This window comes from Candoia aspera, chromosome 2 (assembly GCF_035149785.1).
Source record: "Candoia aspera isolate rCanAsp1 chromosome 2, rCanAsp1.hap2, whole genome shotgun sequence".
Taxonomy (NCBI): Eukaryota; Metazoa; Chordata; class Lepidosauria; order Squamata; family Boidae; genus Candoia; species Candoia aspera.
Genome location: NC_086154.1, coordinates 112,313,469 through 112,337,761, shown reverse-complemented (window position 1 = coordinate 112,337,761; position 24,293 = coordinate 112,313,469). Strand labels below are relative to the sequence as shown.

The following is a 24,293-nucleotide window of genomic DNA, read 5'->3' as shown; positions in this document are numbered from 1 at the left end:
CATTCATGATACTTTACAGGGGTACAGATTATATTCCATTTTTGAGGCTCTTGTCCTGTGTTTTCCCTAGATAAGAAGAAAATAATAAAATAATGATTGCGGTATGTCTTTGGTTTGGTAGTACTAGAAATTATCTTAGAGAAGTACATTTCAGACCCAGGCTGTAGTCCTAAACTCCATGATGTTGGTCTCACTGAATTCCATAGAAGTTATGTTTGAGTATACATGGTAGTAAGCAGAACTTACTTCAGCAAAGGATCGTTACCTTGTCGTGGTGCTGGAGCTTGAGCACCTCAATGATGCCATGAGCTAAACCGTGAAGGGCCACCCAAGACGGGAAGGTCATGACAGAGAGGTCAGACTAAATGCGATCCCTGGGGAAGGTAATGGCAACCCACCCCAGTATTCTTGCCGTGAAAACTCAATGGATCAGTACAACCAGAGATATGTCGGTATATGTGATGATTGCCTTATCCTAAATAAAACTCTCAGACTCAAAATGTCAATTCAGGTTCTGGATTTATTAGAAAAGAGTGCAAACAGGTAAAAAGCTGAGAATGAGAAAAGCGCGCCTAAACTCAAACTAAATAGCGTCTTTGCAAACAACACCCCACCCCCTCCCTCACATACAGTTCGCCCCACATTCCCAGGTGCTCCTAACGAGCTCTGCTGATCAACGGGCAAAAAGACCTTGACATTTCAGAGATAGCCTAAACACATTCCACCAGGCACAGATCAGCACGTCTCCTGTACAAGGCTCTCGGCAGCACCCTCCCAGCCCGGACACGTATCAGCACCTTGGCAAGCGAACCGTTACGATGTAGACAAACACCGGAATGGTGAACATGACAGTATACCATCGGAAGATGAGACCCCCATGTCGGAAGATGGTCAAAATGCTACTGGGGAGGAACAGAGGATGGGTTCAACTAGCCCCAGACGTGATGACGCAGCTAGCTCAAAGCCGAAAGGACGGCTAGCGGCCAACGGTGCTGGTGGTGAACGGCAAATCCGATGTTCTAAGGATCAACACACCATTGGAACCTGGAATGTAAGATCTATGAGCCAGGGCAAATTGGATGTGGTTATTGGTGAGATGTCAAGATTAAAGATAGACATTCTGGGCGTCAGTGAACTGGAATGGACTGGAATGGGCCACTTCACATCAAATGACCACCAAATCTACTACTGTGGACAAGAGGACCACAGAAGAAATGGAGTAGCCTTCATAATTAATAGTCAAGTGGCTAAAGCAGTGCTTGGATACAATCCAAAAAACGACAGAATGATCTCAATTCAAATTCAGGGCAAGCCATCTAACATCACAGTGATCCAAATATACGCCCCAACCACAAATGCTGAAGAAGCTGAAGTAGAGCAGTTCTGTGAGGATCTGCAGCACCTACTGGACAACACGCCTAAAAGAGATGTTATTTTCATCACAGGAGACTGGAATGCTAAGGTGGGCAGTCAAATGACACCTGGAATTACAGGTAAGTATGGCCTGGGAGAACAAAACGAAGCAGGACATAGGCTGATAGAATTTTGCCAAGACAACTCAATGTGCATAACAAACACTCTCTTCCAACAACCTAAGAGACGGCTTTATACATGGACTTCCCCAGATGGACAACACCGAAATCAGATTGACTACATCCTTTGCAGCCAAAGGTGGCGGACATCTATACAGTCGGTAAAAACAAGACCTGCAGCTGACTGTAGTTCAGATCACGAACTTCTTCTTGCACAATTTAGGATCAGACTAAAGAGATTAGGGAAGACCCACAGATCAGCTAGATATGAGCTCACTAATATTCCTAAGGAATATGCAGTGGAGGTGAAGAATAGATTTAAGGGACTGGACTTAGTAGATAGGGTCCCGGAAGAACTCTGGACAGAGGTTCGCAGCATTGTTCAGGAGGCGGCAACAAAATACATCTCAAAGAAAGAGAAAACCAAGAAGGCAAAATGGCTGTCTGCTGAGACACTAGAAGTAGCCCAAGAAAGAAGGAAAGCAAAAGGCTACAGTGATAGGGGGAGATATGCCAATTAAATGCAAAATTCCAGAGGTTAGCCAGAAGAGATAAGGAATTATTTTTAAACAAGCAATGCGCGGAAGTGGAAGAAGACAATAGAATAGGAAGGACAAGAGACCTCTTCCAGAAAATTAGAAACATTGGAGGTAAATTCCAGGCCAAAATGGGTATGATCAAAAACAAAGATGGCAAGGACCTAACAGAAGAAGAAGAGATCAAGAAAAGGTGGCAAGAATATACAGAAGACCTGTATAGGAAGGATAACAATATCGGGGATAGCTTTGACGGTGTGGTCAGTGAGCTAGAGCCAGACATCCTGAAGAGTGAGGTTGAGTGGGCCTTAAGAAGCATTGCTAATAACAAGGCAGCAGGAGATGACGGCATCCCAGCTGAACTGTTCAAAATCTTGCAAGATGATGCTGTCAAGGTAATGCATGCTATATGCCAGCAAATTTGGAAAACACAAGAATGGCCATCAGAGTGGAAAAAATCAACTTATATCCCCATACCAAAAAAGGGAAACACTAAAGAATGTTCAAACTATCGAACAGTGGCACTCATTTCACATGACAGTAAGGTAATGCTCAAGATCCTGCAAGGTAGACTTCAGCAGTTCATGGAGCGAGAATTGCCAGATGCACAAGCTGGGTTTAGAAAAGGCAGAGGAACTAGAGACCAAATTGCCCATATCCGCTGGATAATGGAAAAAGCCAGGGAGTTTCAGAAAAACATCTATTTCTCTTTTATTGACTATTGCAAAGGCTTTGACTCTGTGGACCATAACAAATTGTGGCAAGTTCTTAGTGGTATGGGGATACCAAGTCATCTTGTCTGCCTCCTGAAGAATCTGTACAACGACCAAGTAGCAACAGTAAGAACAGACCATGGAACAACGGACTGGTTTAAGATTGGGAAAGGAGTACGGCAGGGCTGTATACTCTCACCCTACCTATTCAACTTGTACGCAGAACACATCATGCGACATGCTGGGCTTGAGGAATCCAAGGCTGGAGTTAAAATCGCTGGAAGAAACATTAACAATCTCAGATATGTAGATGATACCACTTTGATGGCTGAAAGCGAAGAGGAACTGAGGAGCCTTATGATGAAGGTGAAAGAAGAAAGTGCAAAAGCTGGTTTGCAGCTAAACCTCAAGAAAACCAAGATTATGGCAACCAGCTTGATTGATAACTGGCAAATAGAGGGAGAAAATGTAGAAGCAGTGAAAGACTTTGTATTTCTAGGTGCAAAGATTACTGCAGATGCTGACTGCAGTCAGGAAATCAGAAGACGCTTAATCCTTGGGAGAAGAGCAATGACAAATCTCAATAAAATAGTCAAGAGCAGAGACATCACACTGACAACAAAGGTCCGCATAGTTAAAGCAATGGTGTTCCCCGTAATAACATATGGCTGCGAGAGCTGGACCATAAGGAAGGCTGAGAGAAGGAAGATCGATGCTTTTGAACTGTGGTGTTGGAGGAAAATTCTGAGAGTGCCTTGGACTGCCAGAAGATCAAACCCGTCCATCCTCCAGGAAATGAAGCCAGACTGCTCACTTGAGGGAATGGTATTAAAGGCAAAAATGAAATACTTTGGCCACATAATGAGAAGACAGGACACCCTGGAGAAGATGCTGATGCTAGGGAGAGTGGAAGGCAAAAGGAAGAGGGGCCGAACAAGGGCAAGATGGATGGATGATATTCTAGAGGTGACGGACCTGTCCCTGGGGGAGCTGGGGGTGTTGACGACCGACAGGAAGCTCTGTCATGGGCTGGTCCATGAAGTCACGAAGAGTCGGAAGCGACTGAACGAATAAACGACAACAACATACCAGAGACTAAAAAATTATTATGTGACAGTGTTATCTGCAAATCAGATCCATGTGTGGGGAAGAGGAGCAGGAACTTCCAATTACTTGACCTCCTGGGACTTCTTTCACATAATTTCTTGAAAAGGCTATTGAGACACTAAAATTATTCTGCTCTGGGGTTGTGATGTCAGAAAAACTGGGAGGTCCCCTTTTCTGAAACATTGATGCACAAAATGCTAATTGTGGGGATACACATTTAAAATTAGACTGGAGCGCCTACAATTAACAAAAAGCATAATCAACAAAAACATTAAAACATCTATATAAAAAAGGGAATTTGAGAGAGTGCTGCTTGCAATAATCCGAAGGAGTGTGGTAGCACTTTTTCAGACTAAGGCATAAACTTTCGTGAGCCGCAGCTCCCTTCCTTCTATTGATTGCAATAGGAATCGCGAAGGTGTAGCAATACCTAAAGACTCAATATAGTACATTGGCTGGTGGAAACGTATGTTTAAGATTACCACAATGTTTCAAAAGCGGTGGCTTTCGGTTAATTTATTCAGTCTAGTTTTACATATCAGCTTGCCGGTATCAATTTAACACTCCTAGCAGCAGTTTTAGACAGAGAGATCAAACGGAAGCTGCCGAGCACTATACTGTCTCAGTAAAAGCACAAATGCAGATTGCAGAAGCGCCTTTTCCGGTAGTAGATAGGGTTGATTGCAACGGAGTGCATTATATTTTAAACAATCATTCGGTTTATCAAACGGAAAACGAAACGATTTCTTTTCTTTTTTTTTCTTTTTCCCTTTTTGCTTTATGCCGAAGATTTGCGTGTCGGACAACTGGTGGGAACGAAATGTGTAGGTCGCTGTTGTCTCACTTAATAGAGTCCCCCAGAGAAAACGGAAGCAGAAACGACCGAGACCTACTCTAACTATGCAATTAGGGAAAATGGCCTTCAGAAATGTCAGACTGATTTATGAGCAGTAAATAGAAAAGAGTTGCCGGTGCGTTTACGATTAAAAAAATAAGACGTGGGACTTCTTTTTAGGGGCTCACGAATTCTGCCGGCCTCTGATTGACCACTGTGATAAAATGATCCATCATCTACAGTAGGGAGTCAGGCATTTAATAATCCCAAAGTTGACTGTGGAGAGGATTTCATAACATGACATCTACAATAGAGGAAAAAGAGCTGCAAGAAAGGCTGAGAGAAGCTGCTGCTTTGGGGGATATTGAAGAAGTTCAGCGATTGGTGGATTTTGGAGTGAGTGTGAACTCTCAGAATGAAATCAACGGCTGGTAAGTATTTGACAAGTAAATTACATGACAAGTTTCTGGTTCATGTCTTCAAAAAAAATTATTTTGTGGTAGTCTTGCTTCAAAAACACACTTCAAAATTATTTTCTTCCAATTCGTTTCTGTTGTCAAAGGTAAATTCATTACTTTTATTACTGCTCATCTTTGCCATGTTAAATATGCCTAACTGTTGAAAAAAACGATTAAGCCTTTTGTTGGTTTATAAACTTGGCAAATTATATTTATGCATTCCAGATGAATAATATTGAGTTGATTTCTTACATTTGGTTGTAAACCTATAAACACCCCTGTAAGAGTAATACGATACAAATACAAGTCCCTTTGGTGGGAGGAGGTGGGCGGTGACAGATTTGATAAATACATACATACATACATAAGATCCAAATGTTTATATGTTTTCATAGGTATGGGAAACTATGAAACAATTGTGGGAAATTTTAAAATATATTCAGTTTTATTTTATTGCTTTTAAAAATTTATTTCAAACTTTTTAGAATTACCTTCAGAAGATCTGGAATTTTAAAATGCCTCATAACTTTAAAAGATAAAACTATCAGGATTTCTATTAAGTTGGATTCTGTGGGTGAATCTGATATTCTAGTGATTTTTGTAATATCTTGATGCTAGAAAATGTGAAGATACCAATAATCTATTTATTGCTCAAGATACCAATAATCTATTATAGACCTAATCTATATATTAGGTCACTGTGTCTTCTTTTATATAATTAATACATTGCATTTATTGTGGCAGTTTTGTAAAGTAATATGGAGGGCTGGTTTTGGAATGTTCTGTGTTAGTTATGTATTGATAAATAGTTGTAAAAAAGGGAGGAACAAATAAAAGAGAGATTTGTATATGTTACAAAATATTGAGATAATTTTGATCACATCAAAAGTGTTGGAAAACTTTATGATAGTGAAGTCATTGTTTATACATTGATTGATTATGTGCCATCAAGCCAGGGTCAACTTTTAGCAACTGCATAGATAGACTTCCAGGACAATCAGTTCCCAACCTGGCCTTTTAAGTCTTCCAACAGTATACCCATGACCACTATAATCAAGTTCATCCACCTTGCTGCTAATCATCTTCTTCATTTATACTTCTATTACCTACAATTCCTTGAAATTAGATCTTTGTACAGTAGTTCTGATATAAGATTGTTAATAATTTACAGGATAATACCTTAAATTCCTTAGAAAATACAGAACTAGTTATATATGGCTTTATCTAGCATTTTAAGAAAGTTGACTTAAATTTTTGGTGGTTCCTTCTCAAAGGAAACCATGTTGTTATGAAACAGTAGCTTTATATTTGAAACTGTTTTTATATACAGTGGTCTTAGGTTATATTTTACCTTTTTCTAGCTGAATAGGAAAAAAGCTGTCTAGATTCAGTAACTGTAAACAAGAAAGAGGGCTGAATTTTGATCAAGAAGAATTGCATTCAAATACCTGCTTGTCTAGCAAGCTGCATGGCTGACATTTTGCACTGTCTATTTATTATCTTAATTTTGTTTAAGACAATTAAATATGTTGTGCCATAACTTTCAGAGGAGAGGAACAGTACACAGAAAGAAAGAAATAATTTTTCAGGATAACAAGGTGACCATGCTGGAGAAGATCATTCTGTTGTGTCTCAACTCCCAACTTCCATTTCAGCAGCTACATCTGCCAGATGTAGCCGAATTACTTGTATAGTTCTTGGTGCTCTCTGAGCTTGGTTATTTGCTTGCAGATGTTTCATTGCCCAACTAGGTAACATCACCAGTGCTAGTGAGTGTGGGGTTTGCTTCCTGTTTATATATAGTAGCTTGCCCTGCCAGTGATGGTGGGGGTGTGGTTTTCTCCTTGGTAGTTCCTTGATTAGGCTGTTGTTTCCTGCTTGAATGTTTGTCTGGTGTTAATCCCTGCTTATCTGGGTGTTGGTTGCTGGAGAGGATGTGTTCTGGTCTTTTTGTTTCCCTTTTAGCTTTTTTATTGTCTCTTTTGAATGGTATGTAAGTATGGTTTATTTATTTGTTTTGGGTTTAGCTTGGTTTAGGATGCTCACAGTTTTCTCAAAGGTCAAATCACAAAAGAAGAACAGTGGTATATGAAAAGCAATGGACCCATCCTCCCATGCTTCTGTGGAGGCCCAAAAATACACAAGCCCGACATACCTGTCCATCCAATTGTATTGTTACCAGGGACCCCAACATACAACATAGCCAAAGAACTTACCAAAAATCTTGGGCATCTCACAGAGGAGAGTGAATACTCTATTGACTCCCCACTACAATGCCTCTAGAAAATCAACGATCTAAAAACAGAAGAAGATGAAATTATGGTTTCATTTGATATCACAGCACTCTTTACATCCATAAATCCAGAACTAGTGAAAGAATCCATGGCGGTAGTTCTACACAACACACCCAACCTAGCCAAATACACTAAGATCGAAATACCCAGAACAAAGGAGCTCATCAGTCTTTGCCTCACCATCTACTTTCAGTTTGATGGACAAATATACCAACAAATCAGAGGAACCCTCATGGGATCACCACTCTCAGGACTCATAGCAGAGACTGTAATGCAGCGTCTAGAAAGGATAGCACTCTCACACATACAACCAAAAGTATGGATCTGGTATGTAGAAGACACCTTCGTCATAATAAAAAAGGAACAACTAGAGAAGACACATGAAACAATCAACATCTTCAAAGGAATAAAATTCACAAGGGAAAAAGAAAACAACAACACACTACCCTTCCTGGACATCCTCATGAGCAGAGGAAACAATGGCAAATTAGAAATGCAAGTCTATTGAAAAACAGCCCACACTAACCAAGTGCTCCATTACCAAAGCAACAACCCAACCTCCCACAAGAGGAGCTGTGAAAGGACATTATTCAGATGAGCACAAACGCACTGCAGCAACCCAGAACACCAGAAAAAGGAAACAGACCACCTATACAGCATCTTCCAGCAAAATGGATACCCACGCAACTTCATCAAAAAGTGCCTGACCACTCAACCCACTCCAGCACAACCAACACAAGCTATGAAAAAAATATCACTACCACTAACATCTCAGAAACAACCAACATATTACAACACACAGCAAGCTACTGTATATACTATATATAGACAGGGAGCAAACCCACACCCACTAGCACTGGTGATGTTACCTGGCTGGTGGAAGGAAATGTCTGCGAGCAAACAACCAAGCTCAGAGAGCACCAAAGACTCCACAGTTCAACCCTAAGCTACAGATATTCTCTTCTGTTAGAATTACTTGTCCTTGGTGGAGTCTGATTGAAAGGGAGCAATGTTACTGGAGGGATTATTGCGTTGGGCTGACAGAAACTGTAATTATCCTTAATCGTTCTGTTTCCAAACTGTTGTCTAGCTAAAGTAGCATAATCTGTATCCACCAGCAAGGTACTGGTTTTCATGGAAGAATCCTAAATCCAAATACCTTTAGAAAAAAGAGTAAGGAAAGAGAATGCTGAAAGAGACTAATAAGAAGCATGTTCAGTTCAAATGTTTGGAAAGGGGGCAGAAAGACAAAAATACAGCTCAAGGAGTGGAATGAAACATTCTAGAGGAAGACATGGCTGAGTGAGTGGAACAAAAGTCATTTTATTTTGAAATATTTTGATACAGGACCAACGTACTGTATGTATTAACAGTCAGCTCAAACGTTGAAGGCTTAATTTGGGAAAGGGAATTCCCAGTAGTATAATACTTTGTAGTCCAACATAGTTTGAGATTGTTGAACTGGGAATGACTGATTTGCAGTGAGTAAAAAATCTGTCCGAAAAAGATAATTGTATCTTGACCAATGAATGAATGAGTTTTGTTGGCAATATGTAACTTTTATATGTGAAAGTTTCATATTGCCAATAGAACTAACACTTTGATCGGTCAAGATAAAACAAACCTTCTGGGGTGAAGTGTGCTTCTAATCTTCATTTGGGGTGGGATGAAAATGAGGAGAGTGTGCCTCAGATATTGGAAAACTTAAAATATATTCTCCTTGTTACTTGAAGATCTAAGATGAAAGCATGACATTTCTAGCACCATTTGTTTCCTGAGGGTTCTCCAGTAGGTGTCACTATAAGGATACGTAAACTGTGACACATTTGCTTAGTGGAAGGGAGGTGGTCATCCTTCTTCCCTATTCCTATCATAGGACTTCTCAATAAGTCTGTATGTCTTCCTTGTACAGGACTTGCTTGCACTGGGCCTGCAAACGGAACCATGCTCCGGTGGTGTCATACTTGCTAGATGCCGGTGCAGATAAAGACATTCTCGCTGTTAAAGAAGAAAAAGCAGTCCAGTTAACATCCAAAAGGGAAATTAGGAAGATGCTGGGAGGTAAAATATAATTTGACAATCCCAATATTTCATGGAATATTAGAATGCCAATGAGATGGTTTGAATCTCTACTGAAACCCTGAAGTGGTCTCTTTGTGGTCTTTTCGTTTTGTGGCCTTAGATCAGGGTTCCTCAGCCAGGGTTCTGTGGAGCCCCAGGGTTCTGCGAGAGGTCATCAGGGTTCCCTGTGAGATCACAATTTATTAAAAAAATTATTTCAAATTCGGGCACCTTCACATTAAAGAGGAAAGTTTCATTCTTTGTTTAGTTTAAGAACACTGTTAATGCATACATACAGGCCTACACAGGAAACAAATACCATAATTTTGTACCTTCTGTCCTGTATCGGAGCCTGAATGTGCAGGGGTTCCCCGAGGCCTGAAAAATATTTCAAGGCTTCCTGCAGGGTCAGAAGGTTGGGAAAGGCTGCCTTAGATAATTGAGTTGGAATTATTAGTAATGTGACTATGTGGACCTTTCAGATGTGAAATACAAGAATCAGATATGGACTGCTGAATTTTAATTTGCTAAAAATGAAGCCCTGTATTACATACAATTATAATTGTGTGCTGTATAATTAAGCATCTATTTTGTCAAAGGGATTTTAACTTTTGTGGCTAAACAATAAATAACAACATGTATTTTTAAGTACTTATTGTAACTAAATCTTTTCTTCTTCTGTAGTGGAAGATGATGATGAGCTTTTGGATGTGAAGAACGACTCTACCTTGCCAATTATCCCAAATTACTTATCTAACCCACCCTTTCCTTATGTTTATAACTCCATGAATAACAGCACTACCAGCACCTCAGCGTCCTCTTTGAATGGAAGACTTTCTCCTTCTTTCCAGCAACACAACATAGACTCTTCAGTTTCTTTGCCTCAAGTACAAACATCTGGCACTGCAGTGCTGCGACATGGAAAGGCGTCTCCTGTGGGATGTGATGGAGATGTGACAAAGGCAATCGCTATAGAATGCCTGGAGCCTGTAGTTCAGAACGGTCATGTTCATCAGCTCTCTGTTCCGCCAAGTAGGACACACCGTTCCCCAGCTGGATCTACACAACCGGAAACTCAGCAACCCGGTGGCCCTTATACAGGAGCTGTCCCAACATTTCAGCCATTCTTCTTCACTGGAGCAATTCCCTTCAGTAATATGCAAGGTAGCCTCGTGCATGAAAATTGTACATTTTCCAGACAATTTAAGTACATGCAACATTAGGATATCATTAGGATAGCACAAAACTTTAAAAAATAGTTTTTCATTTGGAACTTTTGCTACTTTTTTCCTGTTGCTGTAAATGGTTGTAGGGAAGATCTTTCAGGTGACTGTAAGTAAAATCCACTAGAGTTTCTGGTTTCTTTTTTGTGACATGTTGAGAAAACATTCACTTCGAAGTTACTCATATATTCACACATTCATACAGTGATCTGAATGTGAATCAAAAGGCAAGGGGGATTGTGATGCTCACCGCTTCTAGTTCTGATCTCTGTGCATATTCAGCATAATGCTTAGAAAGTTAAAGAAAAACTTATCTATGTGAGCTCTGTCTGCATGATTGGGAACCCACTGAACAGGCAAACATGTAAGCAGAATCTGTGTGTTCAGATTTTTTCAGTGGTTATATTAGATGTACATGGGAGTCAATCACAGTTAGGTTCCACCTCAGAACACCTTTTTCTGTGATACTGCTAGCTCAAGTGTGTGTATGTCCACAGAGGGAGATGGCTACTCTAGATTTACAGAAGTTGTATCGGTCCCTCATTTGTTAGATAAGCAGCTCCATATAAGAGGGCTGTGGGAAACGTTCAGTGCTTTATAACACTTGTAAGTATTAAGAAGGCGCCTCTCTTCAAAGAGGAGCCATATTTTTTGCAAGGCTGGCCTGGCTGCTTGGAAATCTATACATGGTTGGTGCACAGGCAACCAGCTGCTTAGTGATTCAAAGAAGTGTATTTTGTGTGCACTAATCCATGTTGTGAAATACGGTTTAACATAATCTTCTTTTAGCATGAGAAGTCACTCCTCAGCTACTAATCTGAATTGATTCTGGGCCTCCCAAATTATTCAGAGTACATGTATGGGGGTGTTACTTTCTATGTTTTATTGCTTTTGTTGTTTAAATGCATGCCACTGGGTTTTGACAAAAAAATGAACCATACTGTAAAAAAGATAGCAGTTATAACCATTGTGACTACCTGGCAGCAGTGATTTTTGCTAGAAGCATTCCTGACAGAAAGTAGTAATAAATTTGGTTATATTTATGTAATGTTTATTGTTTTGATTTACCTCCTACCTTTTCTCCAAGAGGTCAAAGCAGCTACCGTGGGGAGCTCCCTTCATTTTATCCTTCTCAGTCCAACCTACTGAGAGGGAGTGACTAAGCCCAAGTCATCCAGCGAATATCCATCGCTAAGGGTGGACTTGAACTTGGATCTCCCCAGTTGCAATCCAATTCTTTGATTGCTACACCACAGGTTATTTATGAATTGGATCCCATAGCAGAAAGGAAAATGGAGTTCAGCTCACTGCTTTTAAATGGCCCTAACCTAAAATCTGCTCCTGGCAGATATCCAGAGACAAGGATGGGGGGAAATTGGATTCAGTCTATAAAATATTACAGCTTGCTTTCTTCTTGTGCTGCAAGCTGAAGACTACAATAATTAAACATTTCAAAAAATCTAAGATTAAAATCCAGATTTTTTAAAAAAGGAAAATAATACAAGCAGTAAAATCTTGTAAAAAGTTGGTATTAAAAAAAAAGTTTTAGCTAAATTAAACCTCTTTGGGAAGTCCATTCTAAAATCTGAGCATGCACATGACATGATTTCTGTTACCAGAAGATAACTACTTATACTGTTGTATATTTGATAGATAGGATATTGGTATTAAATGCTGTAAATTTAAGATAGTGATCAACCTCGGTAGAAGCACAATTTTCAGGGCTTTTAATAAAACATTTATGACCAACTTCTAAACTGAAGACTGTCAAGGTGGTAATGATTCATTGCAGTGATTTCCCCTTTCCCCAAAGAGCAAAGCTCGTAAGTCTTTGTTTCTGTTGTTTAAATTTGAGTCACATTTCTGAAATGTGACCTTTTTCTACTAAGAACAGAGTTAGCCTGACAATCAAAAGGATGATTCACCCCCATCCCCTTCCCACAATAATTAGGATCCTGTGCTTGTCAAGCACTGCCCTGTGTGGTGTGAGTTGTGGGCTCATGTAGCTCCCATGATAAGCCATCAAAAGTTAATCTGTGAGTTGGGCCAACTGAAAGAATCGGATTTGCTTTTATGACACGGTCAGCGCTTGCTTTTACACCATGGATGTTATGACTACAAATACAACTTCTACCACCCAAATATTTTTCCATATATCAAGGGTGGGAAAACTGATTTTTCCAGATGTTGCTGAAGCACAACTCCCAGCATTGCTTGCCACCATAACCAACAGTGAGGGATGGAGGGTTCATTGGAGGGCCACAAGTTCCCACTGCCTTCTTTCTATGGTATAGGATTGTTCTGGGAATCTTGCTGGCATGTCCTTGTCAGAACAAATAGGGCAAATTTTAAAAGATCGAATTAAGACTGAGAAAATGGCTACATGGCTTTATTAACAATGCTCTTACTATTATGTGTATTTTAATTAGAACTGGTACTTAAGGTCAGAATTCAAAATCGTACCCTGAAGGAGAATGACTTCATTGAAATTGAATTGGATCGACAAGAACTGACTTACAAAGAACTGCTTAGGGTGAGCTGCTGTGAATTGGGAGTTAACCCCGAACATGTGGAGAAGATCAGGAAGCTTCCAAATACCGTGTTAAGAAAGGTACCTTGTTTTAGTTATGCTTGGCTTGGAGAATTTATGACTTGCTAAGTCAAATGCAGTCCAATCCAGCAGGTATGTATTGTGGCCTGTTTAGTGTTTCACAACTGCCTTGCTTTTGAAATCACAAGAGGATTGAACAAACCTAGAAGCATTTGGCTGCTCTTGCCAAAACGTCTGGCTGGAGGGCTGCATTTCATTTAGTGAATCTCAAGTTCTGCAGCCTTTGTTGCCTATTTAAGGGCTAGCATGAGTGTATGTGTGAGTGTTTGAGTCTGTACAGTACGTTGATACTTGCTTATGTGGGGGAAACCCTCTGAACTGACTAGGTCTTACTTTTCAATAATCATGTGTAGGGCTGCTCTCTTGGCTTTTTGTCACTCTTAAACTAGGGACTAAACTAAGTGACTAAAAGCTGAAAGATTTGGATGCAATCTCAGTAAACATTCCTTTTTATGAGACTGGATTTGTTACACATAAATATTACATTCTTTTGCTCAAGCTGTTTTATTTTCAGTGAACACTGTAATGGATTTGTGGGTGTGCTAAATGCTGCAGGCTGTGTGCATAAAAATTCTGAGCAACTATTCCCAGAGAAATGGACTGACATGTGCAGATGTGGCTGCGAATTAGCAGAGGTGGGAGAAGTATTGACATGTGTACAATCTGTTTGCTCTGTGTTGTCCAGTACTCAGTGCAGACTAAGCTATATACGTACCACCCACTTTTTAAGGGAATGTTGTCCTTCAGTAGTATCAGGAGATACTTTACAAGGTGGTTCTTGTCAGGACTCTTTTTAGATCTTGCAAGCAGCTACTTCTAGATAAAGCTCATAACTTGTAAGAAGTCCATACCAGAGAAATGAAACTGAGCCCCAAAGGCATTCACTGTAACTGTTTTCTGCATATCTATCCTTTTTTGGTTATGTCCCAACGCTTTACCACCAAAATCGTGCGTCAGTGACTTCTTTCCAACTCCTATTACACTTGTAATCTAGAATCACCATAGATGATTCTAGATTACAAAGATTGACATTTGTTTTGGCTCCAAATTAAGTTAGCTGAAAACTAATGGAAATTGATCTAATCACAACTAACTTTTTCAGATTGATTTCAGGAGGATCTAAGTGCAATTTCCTAACAACCAAATCTTTGTATTTATATAGGACCTAAAACTTATTACAAATTGCACAGATCCTAAAAACTGGAAAATCTGAGTTCACAGGCTTACAAATGACACAAAAGGAGAAGGGAACTGAAAGAGGAAAGTAACAGGCAATGTTTTTCTAATTTTATTTATTTAATATTCTTCTAGATTGCTGCACTCCAACAAGGTTCCAAGTGATTTATAACGTTCCAGTTAAAATAAAATTTAAAAACCCCAAATATACAGAAGTATAATTAAACATATAACTAAGAGAAACTGATGATTAACTTGAATTAAAAGAGTTTAAGGAGGGGAAGATGCAAAAGGTTGGCCATATAGAGAGGTCTCTCTTCCAACCAAGCAGATCATGAGAAAAATGGTCAAATGTTTTGTTCCTGTGTGTCTTGTGGTGAGTGTAGGCATTGTTTCTAATTTTCTATGTTTATTTCTTTAAGGACAAAGATATCTCAAGGCTTCAAGATTTCCAAGAACTGGAGCTTGTTCTGATGATGAGTGATAATGACTTTATGTTTAAAAATGCAGCACCAACACTGACTGAAAGGCCTTGTTATAACAAGAAAGCATCAAAACTAACTTACTAATTGTTGAATTAAAAGTTTCATTCTAGTATTTAACTGTTAAACCTAGAACACTCTAAGGGCTATAACATTAACTTCTACTGTATCTTGGAAAGTAGAATTAAGTGACTGAGCATATGTCTTTTGAAAACAAGCTCAGTTGAAACAGACTTGTTTCTAGTTTAATATGCTAAAGGTGATGAAGTCACATTTGTGATGACTGCATTTCATAAACTGACAAGTGTAACAATATTCTGAAATGGGATATTAAACAGAACATTGTCTTTTTCCATGAATGATCTTTCTTGAAAGGAAATTGTTTCTTCTTGGAATACAACAAAATAAGTTCTCAGGGAAATAAATTAATTGTTCTAATAATTGCTACTTATTAAAAAGGTCTGAACTTGGAATGCATTTAATGCTGGTAACAGGATATTTCAAATACAGTTGTCTAACTAGATTAGAATGTGCAACTTGAGAAACTGAGATCCTCTTACAGGAAGGAGCAAGGAGAAATGTGGACTTTTGAACACTGGCCTATTGAATCAAGATTAAACTTACAGTAATCACACTAATGCACAGTCATGTTCTTTGGCAACAGCACCTTGCAAATAAGTAAACAGGATGTGTCGTGCCCTGTTGATAGCAAGAGGAGCAGCCAATGCTGTAAGAGGCAAGCCGTGATCCCAGAGGAAAACCTATTTTGCCAATGGCTAAAGCTGTTCCTATTGGGATAAAACATCAGAAAGCTTCTGTAAGGGACAGAGGGCTGTACAATTTGGAAACTGAAGAAGTGAAGCCTTCCACTTGTTGACACACTGCATCATGGGGTGCTGCCAGTGTTCTTAGAGAAGTTTGTATTTCAGAGAGAAGCACATTGACTGGTTTAAAAATCTAGCCAAGTAGCTAAGTCAGCTATGATTTCTTTGAAATGGTGCTCAGATAAAATATTAGAAAATATTCTTTACTGTATTAATCCAGACTTCAAATATAGTGTTAACCAAAACTCTGTGTATGTGTGTATAACCAAGAACTGCTTAGCAGTAAATAATGCAGAGTGTTTGGTACTGTTTGGACTGATTTTTCTTCTTTGCTTTCCTTCTTTCTATTTAAGCCTGAGAGGTTTCCTGAGGAATGATCAGGATGACCACTCTGTAGCTTGATTCCACAGATGAAATTAGCACAAGTTCCTTCTGCCTCTACTTTTTATCCTATTTATCCTCAGGTTCTTTAAAACTGTCACCTATTTAAAGAAAAGCTTGTAGCATCTTAGGTAGCAGAAATATTGTAATATCAAGATAATATTAAATCTTGGAATTTCTATGCATTTTTGACAGCGTTGCTTGCATTTCATATAGGCATGTCTAAGCTTTTCATCATCTTGCTAGTTCAAATTCTGTATCAATATTCTGATGCTGAATCCTAGAATAAACAGTATGGAAAAATATGGGACATGGCACTACTCTTAAGAATAAATTATTAACCTAGTTTTAGGATTCTGTGTAACTAGTGGATTGATATCAATTCATTTATTTATAGTCCAACGGCTACATGCTATAATATAGATGGACTATATAGCTTCCTAGGCAGATAAAATTTCACAGGTGTATTTAGTTGCTAATTTTAGTTGCCAGATGTCAGTATTCCTCATTTACAGATTCAGGAATGTGTTCACAAGTGCTGTGAACCTAAATTTGAGCCACTAGTTTCTGAACAAAAGTCTGACCCAGTACTGAAGAATTAAGGCAGATCTGAAAGAAGTAACTTTTGTATTGCTTTTAGAATATCCAGTGGGGGAAAAAAAAACAAATGCCAGAATTATCAATCCAAGTCTTGAGTTGTAATCACATTTGCCAGGCTTTAAATAATGAATTTGGAAAATTGATTTAGTCCATTTCTTCAGAGTAGGAAGAGTTACATTGTGGGGTCTGCAGGATGAAATCTAAGCCATGAAGGTCTTCTGCTCCTGCTCAGCTATCTCAGTCTTCCAGTTCCTCTCCTCCATGCTACCTTAAAAAAGGAGTGGGGAGGAAGAGTGCCTTGGAGAGGAGAAGGTAGAGATTCTTATATCTTGTCTACATGACATCTCCTACAATTGCTTTTGGGAAGCAGAGCCAGAAAGAACTTTGTGGATCTAGGTTTCTTCCATTAAGTGGGGAGCTGGATGGTCTATAGGACCACAGTCCTCTGTTCTGTGGCCACTGCTTCTGTTTACTTCTGCCTGAATCTAACCTGCTGGTGGAACAGGTTTTATAGAATCAATTCTTGGAACCTACAGGGGCAAACTGTGTTCAGTGTCACTTTTCTCCCTTTAGATTCTATAAGGAGCAGTCTGGAAAGGAGAGCTTGTCTGTGTACTTAGGTACAATGTTTTCTCAAACAGCCCATTTATATATATTATGAAGAGGCTCTTTATTGCTCAGCTTGATTTACCAGGGGAGAAGGGCAGCTGTCTAGCAGTTGCTTAAGACTTTTCCCCATCCTGGGCAGGGTTTTTAGAGAAGTTGAATTCCATTCTTGAAGTCTGCATCTTCACCTCCTCCTTTCATGCTTTTGACAAACATAATGAAGGAAAAATATTTACCTTCAGTGGCCCATATTGGTCACATGGCCCATTTAAGATGGGCTTTAAAAGGTAGATAATCTGCAGGCTGAATGTTCCTTCCTCCATCACTGAGATCACATTGCCTTCTGGTAGCAAAATGATCAAATTACAGTGACAAAGTTATTTCTTCCTTTAAAATGAAAATGGGATAGGGAAGCTCACTTCCATTCTTAAGGCTACCCCAAACCCTTAAAAAGCCGGCCAAAATCATAAGCGGGGGATGCAAAGTTTGCAGCTTCCCCAAATATTGCCCACCTCTGCTTTCAAAACGGCATCAAAGAATCACAGGGATAGATAACATTTAATGATTAATAATACCTTTAAAATCTGAGCTGTCTTTTATGAAGGCAGCTCAAAGTTGATGAACAATCAGTCTATATAAACAGCTTTTGATTTTAAGTATCTAACTCCCTTTGGGATTATTTAATGATGGAAATTTAGGCTAGAAATTTTATAAAGAAAGTAGTAAGACATAGTTTGCTTAGATTAAAGGTAATTAACAATATTTGGAATGCCAGTTTGATACTATTTAAAATTGATAGATCATATAGATAAAGCATTGTTTACTAAAATGTTTAACAGCTAAACCATTTAAATAATAAATAGTTCTGGAATGACCTTCTGAATTTATTTCTACATGCTTCAGAGAGGTAGCCTGATTGAAAGAGATACATATTTAACTCTAGAATAGGTCGTAATTTAAACTATAACAGGGTCCTGGTTTTTCCTGGGAACTGGAGTTTGCAGCTCCACAGGGAAAACCAATTGATTTGTGACAATCGGAGATAGTTACCAAGGGTGCATAGCTGAAGTATCCTTCAGCTCATATTTGTGTAGAGCAGTGTTGTTGCAAGGTTACAACTTTTGGTGTATTTCTGATTCAATAAACAAAGATGTTGTCTTTAGATATCTTGTCAGCTTAAATATCCATCTGCCTAATTCAGGACTTAATACACTGAGGTATTCAATACCAACTGAGTTTGTAGCCACTGCCATCCTCTTAGAATAGAAAATGCTTCACATCAGTGAAACAGCTGATGGCAGTAGATTCATTTTTTGATACAGCCTAAAGGTTGGATTTTAAACCATTTTCTATCACTATGACTGAGAGGATTTAGTCCTAAATAACAGATAAATGAAAGGGGACTACTGCCATTGATCAAGTTTGCTATGGACATACTAGGACTTAAATAAAACAGTTTTAACTGACCAGTTCTGTTGAGGTTTAAAAGGCTCAGGACTTAATCCTGGAAGGTGTAAAGCATGCCCAACTAAAATCTGGGTTTATTAAGGGCTGCAGCTTGAAGTCTGGGAAAACAAATATGCTGTTTCAGATATTAGATTTGGCTTACAAATTTCAACATCTTTTAGGAGGAAATGATTAAAAGAGGCCACAATCCAGCACAGAATCCGTGTGCTTAAGAATGTCCCCTTATGTATTGGAAAGTGTTGGAAGTGTATTAGGCTTCTCATTTACAAGCAGGTATCAACATAAATCTAGTTATGTTGCTGAATAATCATTGTTTTAATAAATACATTACAAGTCCACTGATCATAATGCAGAGTTGCTGGCATCTTTCTATGCACTCAAAGAAATATTTTTATATTGTATAACTTCTGCAGTTATAACAGATGATTTTATTAGCTTTGCTAACCAAATATTAATCTAACCTATTGAGTAGTTCTTGCTTGACATCAGTGGATATAAAGGATTCAGGACTTCCTGCATTGTTACATAAATAACTTGGTTAAAATAAAGAATTACCTACATGTTTTAGGTCTAATATTATTTCTTATGGATTGTATCCTTTTTATAGTTAATAAAACGTTATTGTCCATAAAATGAGTGATTTGCTTTTTTTATATTAAATGTCCATCAGAATAATAATTGTGTGCTAGCTTTATTGTGGAAGATTAACAATCCCAGCTAAGAGTTAAATTTTAAATTAACATTTTTGCCTTAAAGAATTTCTTCATTATTGTTTGCCATGCCATGTCAAGAGAATTGATTGATTAAATGCACAGCTTTCTGGCTGAGGTTAACTACATGGAGAAATTTATAAAGGAAAAAGAGCTGCAGTGGTTATTAATTAAAAGTTCCAGCTGATTTAACAATTGTGCCCCCAGCTATGATCTGAGATCAAGAAATTAAGTCCTTTTTCAGGTGCCACCTTTAAAACAGATGTCCTCTAGAATCAGGAACTATTTTCTTTAAAAAAAAAATAAATCACATGTTCAGAAGAAACATCCACAGTTAAGGATAGGAATTCTGAAGTCTCTACTAAAGGTAATGCCTCTTGTTGGATTGGAGGACTTTTGTAGGAATTCCTTCTGTTAGAAATAACAAGATGCACTCTACCAGAAAGTATAGAAATGTCTTTGGGGGGGAAGTCAACTGTGTTAGACAGCCAACTTTTACTGATCATGAAAGCTAAACAGGGTTAATATGTGGATGGCAGACCACTAGGAAATCTCAGGACTATAGGCTAGATGGGGAAATTTTAAAAAGTATCCCAGAACATACAATGGCAAACTCTCCTACTGTTGTCAAAGAAACTATAGGGATATGACCACGAAGTCAGTCACCAGTGGCTGAAGTCAATCAAAAGACTACTTTTATGTTTGTTAGGCTCTGAAGTTGTAGGTGCTGAGAAAGGTTTTATTAGATGAGTTGTAAATAATATTTTTTTTAAATTACCTTTTCTTTGATTCTTTCCACTTAACAAAAAGCTAACCCAAGAAGATTGACTTTAGTGTTTCTGAATCATCAGATGTAATTTATTAGAAATGAAATAGAATACAGCTATGCATACACACTTGCATCCAATTTCTTAGGATGCTTGTCAATTAAAATATGTAGAAAATATACTCAAAAATAGAAAATAACATTTTAGGTTTCTCAGTCATATGAAACAGTTTTGCTTCTCTGTCACTAAATCTGATAGAGATTCCTGCTCTGAAAAATACAGTTCATTCAGGATATTATTTTGGAGTAAAAATAATGCAGCCCAATGATTAGTCCTTTAATGGAACAGAGCAGCTCTCCTGTTATGCCAATCCGGCATCTTTAGCCATACCATAAAAAATCCCTCTGGATGCAATAAGACTTGAAGGAGAGTCAAACTCCGCAATTGTTCCTCTGTCCAGAACAAGGACTCTGCAAAACAAAAAAACAAAACAAAACAAAATTGCATTGCTGAGGAGATGTGGCTAACACAAAACCATTCCATTCCTAATTGTGGAATCCAACAGCCTTTTCAGTCCCTCTCTCTCTCTCTCTGAAACATTACTGCTAATCCACATGATCAAAAAATCATGACAGGAGAGAAAAAAAACCAAACGTGCAAGATAACCAAGTCTGCTTTAGCACAAATGTACCAGATACATCAAAAATGAAAGCTGGTGGTAATTCTTCCAGCATTTCTTGTTCTGACCTGATGATACAAATCATCTGCTTTCTGATGAAGTTGGCAGTGGACATGATCCAACTATCCAACATCAATAACCAGCTGGCCTTTAAAGATGTGTTCCCAAAGAAGAACAAATGAAGAATTGTAAGCCTCCTTACTGATCTGATAGTTGGATTAATTAAAACATGATACTGGATTCAATTTTTCCTGTTTTGAGTAGGACAGGAATATATTAGAACACAGAATCCTAAAAGTACTCTTAAAAGCACTAACAGTTGGAGATACGTGAAAAATATTTAACTGTCTTTTAAATTATAAATGATGAATCTAGGAGCACCCCCAAACTGTGTAACACACTGATCCCACATCCCAATGACAACCTGTCCAAGAGGATACCATGTCTATCAGCCCAAGCAGGGAGTCTGATGGGCAGCAGGGTGGGCCAGACATTAACCAAATTCCCAATCTGTCCCAATTGCCCAATACAAGGTACAAACATTCAGGCTTGGTACTCAACCGGAGAGGAAGTCTGGAAAAGGAGATATAATTCTGATAGACTATAGCAACTCCCTCTCCCTGACCCTCAAATTAGAGTTAGGTATTGGTCATACTTAACTACCTGGTATAATCCATAATTGTATTCAGTCTATGAGCAATTGTTAGTACAGTACAGTCTTCAAATTGTGTTCTTATTGTCATCTGAATGAGATCATCTGTCTCAAGGTCAATTGCTGCTGTGGCTTCATCCAGAATAAGTATCCTTGTTTTGCGGAGGAGAGCTCTTGCCAAGCAAACAAGCTGCCTTTGGCCAACGCTGGAAAAAGTAGGTAAAAGATTTGTTTTAGTCATTGGGCACGTGAAGGATGTGGCATTAAGAAAACCTAACACTGTGCCAAGGAAGGATTCAGGCCATAAACAACTGACAAGCAGTGGTGCCTGGTTGTTGATATATCCCTTGGAAATGGCTCCAACTTTTGAAAAAGAGGGAACATGACATTATACAATTTTTGTTCAGCATGCCCTTTCCTGCTTCAGGTGACAGCCTCACAAATGGAGGAGGAGTTGGAAAAACAGAATACAATATCCTGTACTTTTCTTTTTCTAAAAATTACTGGGAGGAGGATTGTGGGTTCCAGATTTCCGTAACATCAACAGTACTCCAATCTGCAAGAAATCTGGGGACTGGCAATTCTTGTCAGTGAAGCACAAATCTCAGTACCAGTCTTGGTTTAACTGTATATACATCTGGTCCCAGTTCACAGAGAAGGGTCTAAGTGAGAAACTTTACTCAAAATGTTCCTTGTTTTGCTATAACTCTTCTGCCTAATCCAGCAGGATTTGGTAGTAGGTTACAGATACATAAAGACAAGGAAAATACAGTTCCATAAGCATTACATTTTGCCCTTAACATTTTTCTTACTGAAAAAAACAAAAATCCCAGACTCTGATAAACTCTTTCCTTCCCTCTTCATCTTGCCTCTACCATGTTTTGGTTGTGACTGGCACCAAGACCTGTATCATGTAGGGAAAGCAGTACCTCAGGGAGGCGCATTACCTATCATGAAGACGTAGCTCCATTGTGCCAAAAACATTTCTCTTGTGCATTCAAAGAGAGCAAGAGAAGAAACAGAACTCTCTTCCAATCATTTATAGGTACAGGCAAAGAGGAGGAATAACCATAAACAATCTCAGCCCTGCAATATAATCTAATGTTATATTTTTTGCTGGATTGCATATATTGTTTCCCTCGATTGACTGATTATGTGTCATCAAGTTGGTGTTGACTCTTAGCAACTACATAGATTATCTCCAGGAGGATCTGTCCCCAGCTGGGTCCTTCAGGCCTTCCACCTTGCTGCTGGTCTTCCTCTTCTTCTTTCCCTCTACCTTTCCCAATGTTATGGACCTCCAGAGAGCTACTGTAGGCCTTCACATAATGTGACCCAGTCATTCGAGCTTAAATGAGAGCTCTGAGGTGATCTATTCAACAATCCATTTGTTGTTGCACAATTCTAATCTTTGGAGGTATAGGCAGACACTGGCATTTGAATATCTTTCCTTTTTTCTTTTTAATTAATTTTTATTAAATAATTTTTTTACAGAATAAAAACAATACAAATTTAAAGAATAAGGAAAGAAAAAGAAAAGTGATAAGTAAATAAATAAAGAAAAGAGACAGAAAAGAAAGAGAAAAAGAAAATAAAGCTATAAAGTAGCTTCTGAGTTTCTTCAGAGCATTTATATTTTATCCTCTCTCTCTAAGGTTACATCATGGCTTCCTTCTTTCCATATTCTACCCTTTCTAATCATCAGACCCATAAATCACATGCTCATTTTTTTCCATTTTCAGCAAAAAGTCCATAAAGGGTTTCCAGTCACTAATGAATGTAGTTATTGTCTTTTCTCTAATCAAACAAGTGCATCTTATTATCTTTTCCAAGGCCTTCATTATTACTCTACCAAGTGCTAGTCTGCAGCATATTTCTTGACTGTTGGTTTCTTGACTGTTGATAATTGATCCTAAAAAGAAGAGACAATCCACTGCTTCAATATCTTCACTGTTAATTCTAAGGCTGTTTGCTGTACCAGTTATCATTAATTTGGTCTTCTTTATATTTACTCTTAATCCAATTTTTTCACTGCTTCTTGACTTTCATTACTAAACGATTTGCAGATAATTTGCATTTTCAACTATCAGAGTTGTGTCATCAGCCTTGTGCAGGTTATTGATATTTCCTCCTCCAGTTTTAAAACCATGCTCGTCTTCTTCCAATCCAGCTAGCCCTCCTTTGCCAACTTGGAACCAGTCTGTTTTGCCATATTCTGTCTGTACTATGACTTCCTGACCTGTCTACAGGTTTTGCACAAGGACAATGAGATGTTCTATGATTCCCATTTCCTAAGCACATTCCATGGCTTGACATAATTGAAGTTTTGTTGTTGTTTATTCGTTTAGTTGCTTCCGACTCTTTGTGACTTCATGGACCAGCCCCGCCAGAGCCTCCTGTCAGTCGTCAACACACCCAGCTCCCCCAGGGACGGTTCCGTCACCTCTAGAATATCATCCATCCACCTTGCCCTTGGTCGGCCCCTCTTCCTTTTGCCCTCCACTCTCCCTAGCGTCAGCATCTTCTCCAGGGTGTCCTGTCTTCTCATGATGTGGCCAAAGTATTTCATTTTTGCCTTT

At 38.7% G+C, this 24,293-nt stretch overlaps 2 protein-coding genes and 1 long non-coding RNA gene across 5 annotated transcripts in view; 2 read left to right on the top strand and 1 right to left on the bottom strand.

Annotated features, from left to right (window-relative positions):
* Positions 1–4,755: 4,755 nt before the first annotated feature.
* ANKRD40 (ankyrin repeat domain 40) lies at positions 4,756–15,381 on the top strand. Its single transcript, XM_063293228.1, has 5 exons — positions 4,756–5,154; positions 9,388–9,536; positions 10,221–10,700; positions 13,189–13,370; positions 14,969–15,381. Exons 1-5 carry the CDS (start codon positions 5,021–5,023, stop codon positions 15,113–15,115), a joined length of 1,092 nt encoding a protein of 363 aa, XP_063149298.1. The 5' UTR covers positions 4,756–5,020; the 3' UTR covers positions 15,116–15,381.
* A 463-nt stretch (positions 15,382–15,844) lies between these two features.
* LOC134490308 (uncharacterized) lies at positions 15,845–19,539 on the top strand. The gene is made up of 2 exons (XR_010067198.1): positions 15,845–16,796; positions 17,204–19,539. It is a non-coding gene; the product is annotated as an uncharacterized LOC134490308 (long non-coding RNA).
* Positions 19,540–20,445: 906 nt separating this feature from the next.
* Positions 20,446–24,293, bottom strand: part of ABCC3 (ATP binding cassette subfamily C member 3) — a 96,222-nt gene continuing 92,374 nt past the window's right edge. For all 3 annotated transcript variants that reach the window (XM_063293222.1, XM_063293223.1, XM_063293225.1), the window contains 2 exons: positions 21,726–21,920; positions 20,446–20,853 (listed from right to left, as the gene is read on the bottom strand). In XM_063293222.1, the coding sequence (XP_063149292.1) occupies positions 20,745–20,853; positions 21,726–21,920 (304 nt within the window). In that variant the 3' untranslated portion in view covers positions 20,446–20,744. The remainder of the gene's footprint in view (positions 20,854–21,725; positions 21,921–24,293) is intronic.

Coding starts and splice junctions, on each gene's coding strand:
- ANKRD40 (XM_063293228.1), top strand. CDS start 5,021: ATGACATCTACAATAGAGGAAAAAGAGCTGCAAGAAAGGCTGAGAGAA. Junction 5,155..9,387: donor CAGAATGAAATCAACGGCTG/GTAAGTATTTGA, acceptor TTCCTTGTACAG/GACTTGCTTGCACTGGGCCT. Junction 13,371..14,968: donor CAAATACCGTGTTAAGAAAG/GTACCTTGTTTT, acceptor TATTTCTTTAAG/GACAAAGATATCTCAAGGCT.